At 45.2% G+C, this 7,091-nt stretch overlaps 1 protein-coding gene across 1 annotated transcript in view; it reads right to left on the bottom strand.

Annotated features, from left to right (window-relative positions):
* The window catches only part of IPO9 (importin 9), an 81,930-nt gene extending 74,845 nt beyond the window's left edge, over positions 1-7,085 (bottom strand). The window contains exon 1 of the mRNA XM_019513826.1: positions 6,926-7,085. Coding sequence (XP_019369371.1) covers positions 6,926-7,064 — 139 coding nt within the window. The 5' untranslated portion in view covers positions 7,065-7,085. The remainder of the gene's footprint in view (positions 1-6,925) is intronic.
* Between the last annotated feature and the right edge of the window lie 6 nt (positions 7,086-7,091).

Here is a 7,091-nt window from a genome sequence, read left to right on the forward strand (position 1 = left end):
TGGACCAGCACCATGCCAGCACCACTTCCATTGGAAATCCCAATGTTTTATGGGATTTCATTTTATAGAAAAAGGAAATACAACCTTAACTATGAAATTGAAAATATTGTTAACTAAGTAAAATGGGCTTGAACTTACCATTTCATGGAGGAATCTATGACAGACACCATCCCAGTACACATTTGATCACAATAGTTACACTGAGGGATCTTAACATTTACTCATACTTTAATTAGCATTTGTACCCATCAGGTTTGTATCCACTATTCTGCTGCCCTACCAGCCTTTTCGTTTTTTAATTTAAAAACAAACTAAAAGTTTTAAGAGACTGGCAGAAATAAACCCAGCAGACCAAAGTATGAGACACCACTTACAGGTTTTTTTTATATGACTACAGTAGATGGTGTCTTCAGCAAAAGGAGCTTCACTTTCAAGAGAAATCAACCTGTGCTTTGGGAGCTCTTGGCAGAACTATGGAATCATTCTGGCTAATAGCATATCTTGGATACTTTAAGTGTTTACAAGAATACTTTTTGAACATAGCAGCTAATAGAAAAAACTGCACAACTGGCCTTCATCCAAGTGTAGGCTCCATCAGTTAGCCTCAGTGAACACCATATGCCCAGGAGTGAGTCTTGATCCTCAGGGGGCTCTCCTTTGCAGAAGGGCAATGTTTACGCTATACAGGAAGAGATCCAGAAAATGTCAGATGAGAACTGGAAAGAAATTTCTGCTCTTGACCCCACATTAATGGGATCAATTCATGAACACTAACTACTTGCAGCTATATAGACTAAGCATGGATCTGATCTCACGCACCACGGTGTAAAGAAATCATGGACTGGAGGCAGAAGACAGTTTGCACTTGTCCCAAGAAGTAGACAAATGATCAGATGAATCACAGTACATTTCACCTTCTTCTAAAGGACTGCATATTAATCAGTACAGAATACAGTATGCCATGGTAAAAACAAGGGGCAAAAGTTAAATCCTGTACTAGCAAAAGTAAATATAGAAGTGAAGGTGGCAGATCAAGGAAATAAGAGGAGCTGATTGGAAATAAGCTACGGAAACAAGGATACTAAACCACTAACACAAATGTCTAAATAGCATAAAAAATTGGAAGAGAAGACCCTTAACCTGCTTAAAAAAAGAAGTTAGCAAACCTGGAAGTCCCAAATTAACATCAACTGGTTTTCCAATTGGTATGCCTCCTGTAGAAAGTGGCTGCCATGGGCATGATACACAAATGTAAAAATATAAAAGGTTCTTCACACCAACAAACCAATTCATCCAGACAGTAAATGAAATTGGACTGTTCAAGCTCCAACACCCATTCCCACTGCTGCATAAACACCACTCCCTGCCCTCAAACCCCAGAACTGTTCACACAATGCCTCCCTCTCTCTCCCTTCTCCATCTCCTCTCCCACCCACTGCCAAAACAGCTCCAGGTACCCCTAGAACTGTTCATGGTCAGCAGACCTACTCCCTGCTGTATAAACAGTCCTAGAGAGCCCTGATACTGTTCAAGTGGCAGCACAGCTTTTCAGAACCATGCAAGGAGCAGTTGGCGTTCCCTCACAGCTCAAACCAATGCAGGAAGACCTGGAACAAGGTGAACAGTGCAAACATTGTTCCCTTTCCCTTCCAGGGCTCCAGATCTCCCCATAACCACAAAAGGGACATGTGCATTACTCTGTGGCTCGAACTGTCCCCTTGGAAACACAAGATCACTGCCATTGCACAGTCCCAGGTCTACCCAGGACTATGTATGCAAGGGGCGGGGGGGACCAGGAGAGGAGGGAACCACCCTTGACACACTGATCATCGACATTCTGCCCCCTTCCCAGGTAGGGAAGAGGGCAGGCTGTAAATAAACAGGCTCCCCTGCAAGTGGAGAAGGCCAAGGTGCAGCTGTCTAATCATCCCTGGCTAGAGAGCTTACACCTGGGTAGCTCACTAGCCAGGGGGCTGGAACACTTATGGCCCTCTTCACCACGTTTCTCGGGCATTAGATATTTTTGGCACTCCAACTGAATGCCTATCTATACTACCTTGAGTATGTGACCCTGCCAGCCTAGCTGTCTAAATTGTTCTCCTGGTAACAGGTGGTTAAGTGGATCCATGGATCAGTGTGGTCCTTTCAGGTAACAACTGGTCTGTACAAATTGAATAAGTCTGGGCCTTCAGACAGAGATCTTTTATCAGAATCTGCACACTGGAGCAAGAATGCTCATTCATGATAACAGTTGTGGTCAGGAAGACTGCATCCAGGAAGGTTTGGGGGGATGATTTGGCTAGCACCTGCTTCTGAAATAACAAGAGTTCAATTCAGTCCTCACATCCTGTGAGAACTTGTTAAAACACCACTACCAATCCCACATCTAGTTTATTTAGCAACTATGAATTATTACTTTGCTATCTGTGGTTACAGAGAATCCAAAGAACAGGTCTTACTAGCTAAAAAATAAAAAACATTTAGGTCTTCAGGCACATCCTTCTGGTTGGACTTTTCCTGCACTGTAGACACCAGCAAGAAGTCAGGAATCTGATGCAAATCAAGTGTCCAAAACGATTATGGGTCTCTCTTCTGTTCATTTCAGAACTGCAGATTGAGAAACTGAAATATGCCATAGGTCTTCAGAAATCTTTAGGACTAGTTTAGTGAAGTGTTGGTCTACTTAGATTAGAACAAGCAATGTCAAGTAACACCTTCCTCTAGACAGCAGAAAATTCAGTGTCTCAAAAGGTATAAAATCCCTCCCAGGAACACTCAGAAAGGTATGGAGTTGTGATATAGTGGTACTGGAGTAGATGTTACTTTCGTGCCTGAGCCTTTACCTCCTTTCCAGGTTATTCTCCACCCCCACTCCCCTAACCCCATTCCCTTGAGAGGTGCTATCCACCGAGTAGTCTAATCAAGAGCATAACTAGTGAAGGGAATCAAGGTCATTTCCAGGAAGTAAGAGAGAGAGAGAAAGAGACACACACACACAGTAGCTCCTATATGGCCGGGGGGGGAAAAAAAAACCCTTAGACCCTCCACATCATCAGAGTAAGCCACTAGAATGAGAGGGTTCAGAGGCACTAGCAGTGTCTGTCAGTCACGTTCAAGTCCATAAGAGAGAGAGAGCAACAGGCAGACAACAATGAGTTCAGCCTCAGTGCCCTGGGCACTAAAAGGAAACACATAATCAAGACTACTCTGCCCTACCTTCAGATGCAGAGGGACAGAAGGATGTCCTAGTCATAATCTCAACAGACAAAGCTGATCAAAAGATACTAAATCTTATATATACAAGACACATGCACACCATGAAATTGGAATCCACGCAGACAAAGATGCAAAGTGTTCTGTTTGTGGTTATCAAGTACAAGGACCCTGATCTTGCTGAACAAGGGGCTTTACTATTTTGGGGAAAAGTTTAGTCTCTGATAATAACACTAAAGCAGAACACAATATTAACTATGAAACCACCACCAAAAAAAAAAGAAGTTTCATAATACTAACAAAGAAAAAATTGCTTGGTAAACACCAATGTTCTACTTAAAGGCCTAAGCTGTGATACTCAACCTGAGAACTGTCACAGATGTTAGATGAACATGACGTGTTAAATCCCATTCTATTAATTTTGTAGGGACTGTTGCAGGACTGTTCCCTGTGTTTATTACAAGATATTTTCTTAGCTTTGTCTAACTTCGGAGGTTAGAATGTTCAACCAAGTTCCATTAGTCCAGTTCCATTATATAATGGAATTACCACAAATTACTAGAATTATATGCAAAGAAAATTCTGTTTTTCCAAAATGGCAAGATGGTAGTTGGAAAAATATCTTCACAATTCAAGTTAGCAGTTAAAGTACATCCTAGATTTTGCAATCTGCACAAATATTCTATGAAAATATCTTTCATAACTCACCATCTCAATTCTAAAAGGCTTGTTTTGTGACCTTGGTTTTAGCATCTAAACATTTTCTTTTAAGGAATTTACGTGAGGATTACCAACAAGTCAGTAGGTGCCATTATCTGGAAATATTTGGTTAAGTCACTAGGAATACTATCTCCCTGCAGTCCTTAATATATTATATATATACTACTATATATAGTAAAGTGTGTAGTGATAGGCTAGGGTTTCTCTGAAGCACTGCATCTAACAAGATATGAGCACAGGCTTCATAGCTAAATTAACTATTTGCATTTGTGAAGTACATCCTTGCTCCATTCCGTATTTTTGTAAAAGTGGTAGGCAAATCTGAAACAAATTTTTATTACTTAAACAATGCCTAACCTAACTGGGTCATATGCTGTCTCCTAAAACAGAACTCTTCCATTTCAATTAATGCATGTGATAAGATTGGTTAAGAATGCAAGTACAAATCATTATTAACTGTCACCTAACCAATGAAAAGGCATTGGTAATCAAGACATTCTAGAGTGGTAAGCTTTTTTGCAGATTTTTACACCTGAGCTAAACAGTGATCTAACTGCGGGGTGCTCAACCTCTGGCCCCTAGGCCAAGCATGACCTGCAGAGTCATAGGTATCCAGCCTGTGGGACTTTCCACAGATTGGAAAATTTGAGAGGGGGAGCAGTAGCAATGAATAGCCACCCTACCCCATTGCCAAATTCCCAACCCCTGCACATCAGGTTGGGGCCAGGCCATACCCTCTCCCCCCTACCCCACAGCTGGAGGGGGCCAGGCCACACCCCTCTTGCCCCCCGCTCAATGGGGCCTGGCTACACCCCCTTCCCCGGCAGGGCAGGGTTGGGGCCAAATTAAGCTCCCTTTTCCTCCCTGTGGGGACAGGTTGGGTCTGAACCATGCCCCTTTTCTCTGCCAGGCCAGGCCACACCTGCTCCCATTCCCCACCTCCTCCCCCACAACCTGGGGCCACGTTGGAGCCCAGTGACCACCTCTGCACGGCCAGATGGGGACCCTGCTGCGATCAGTGTGCCAAACTGGGACCACCACGCTGATCTGGCCCATGGAGGGCCTAGGCACTGTCCATCAGGCGTGCTGGCCAAAAAGGTTGAGCACCACTGATCTAATTAATTATGTACAAGATCCACTAGCTCAAGTAAGAAGTCTTTGACCACAGAGGACAGAAACGATGGCTCAGGATCACCACTTGGCAGAGCAGTAAAAGACAACGCTAGAACCATCCTGTTCCAAATCTGGGTCCCATGGATAGACAATGAAACTATTCTGAGTTGGGGGAGGGAGTGGGAGAGGGAGAGCGTACAAAGCCCTTCCCACTTTTGAAGAAACCTTCTGAAAAGCAAAACACTCTTAACATCTCTGCCACGAATGCAGAAAGGAACCAGACAGATACAGGGGTGTCAGAAGAGGTGAAGCCTGCCTAGGTCACCATTACATGACAACAGAACTTTACATGCAAGAAACAAATTCAGATTATTCTAATTTTTTTTCCTTCTAAAGGGTTCGTTCTGAATGTTAAATAAAAATCCACTGTTTTAAGAAGCTTGTTGATCAACGGATTCCAAAGAAGGGGAGCTGCAGATGCTCAAAAACTGGTCAGTCAGACACAAAAGGTGATAAGTGACTGCTATATGTGAAGGCTGTTTACTTGTGTGCTAGTCCATGAATGGAAAAAGCAAAAGTTTTCAACCAAGACTAGGAATGAGGCATACTGATTTCACTAGCCAAATGACAGAATTAAAATAGGTTTATGTATAAACATATCTGCATTTCAAACAGTGTGCAAATTATTCAGAATTCTGAAAAAAAAGTTCTATTTGCACCAAAAATTGACCCACAACATTGTGGATTCTTTTATTTTTGTAGTCCCAGAAGGATTTTTTTTTAATTTATTGGTGAAGATCAGCATTGCCCATAATTAAAAAGCTAATCTATCAGTTATTCCCATAGCACTGAACCCCTTTATCCTTACAACCAGAGGTTAAGTTAGTTAATTCTGTTAAATGACAGGCAGGGAAAGATCTTTACATTCTTCTAGGCTGCAGACAGGACAAGCAACATGTTTACAGAAACACAGTGAGGTCCTTATAAGCATTTAGGTGCTTTTAAAGTAGATGAGTGCTCAAGTCCAACATTTAGATGGCAGTGGCATATTCAGAGCATTCAGCTAGAATCTAACCCTGCCAAAAATGAGGCCCACCAGGCCATTCTATCCGGCCCATGGAGCCCCCCCAAAAATGTAGAAAATTAATATTTATCTGCCCCTGGCTGCCTGTCATGTGGCCCTCGGTGGCTTCCCAAAAAAAATCAGGAAGCGGCCTTCTACCCAAAATAACTGCCCACCCCGACCTAGTCCAGACCGCCTCATCTTATAATGCCAAGTAGAACTAAATGCAAGTTATTCTTTAAAAAAAGAAAAAATTGCCAAGGCGTGCGAGTATCAAATGTGCAATTTTCTTCCAATACGGTTGGCGCGCAAGTTTCTCAAGGACAACGAAACTACACGGCAGCAACGGGATAAAGCTGCAAGACAAAAACCGCAAAGCAAAAACGTATCCTTCAAGACGAAGGGGCAAGCCCTCACCGAAAGCCATTTGGGCCTGCTGAAACAGGCAGAACCGGATTTGAAAGCGGGGCTGCCCCGCGGGCCCCCTGCTCCGGAGAAAACCGGCTCCTTTTTGGGCTCAGTTCCCCCAGGCATGCGGCTCGCAGGGTCGGGCCAGGCCCGCAGAGCGGCGGCTGAAGGGGGAGCCCCGTCCCCAATCCCGTGCAGCACGGAGGCAGTTTTGTTCCGGGGGCTGCGCCCCTCAGCCCTGCCCCCGCCTCATGGATGCGTCTCATGGCCGCAGGGGCGCGGCCCGGCTCCGTCTCCATCCAGCCAAAGCTCCTGGAGGCGGCCGGAGCAAGGGGAGGCTCGGCCATGTCGCTCCTCCCGCCCGCCGCACAAAGGGCCGGGCCGGGCCGGGCCGGGGCCCCTACTCACCCTCGGTCACCTCCAGCACCTTCACCTGCTCCTCGGCCGCGGCGCGCACGGCCTGCACGGGGCACAGGATGCCAGTCAGCGTCTCCACCAGCGCCTCCTTGAGGCCCTGCGCCACGGGCCCCGCTGCCGCCGCCGACATGCCGCCCCGGCCGGGCTGCAGGCCGCC

Source organism: Gavialis gangeticus, unplaced genomic scaffold, assembly GCF_001723915.1.
Source record: "Gavialis gangeticus isolate Ggan-Ray unplaced genomic scaffold, GavGan_comp1, whole genome shotgun sequence".
Classification (NCBI taxonomy): domain Eukaryota; kingdom Metazoa; phylum Chordata; order Crocodylia; family Gavialidae; genus Gavialis; species Gavialis gangeticus.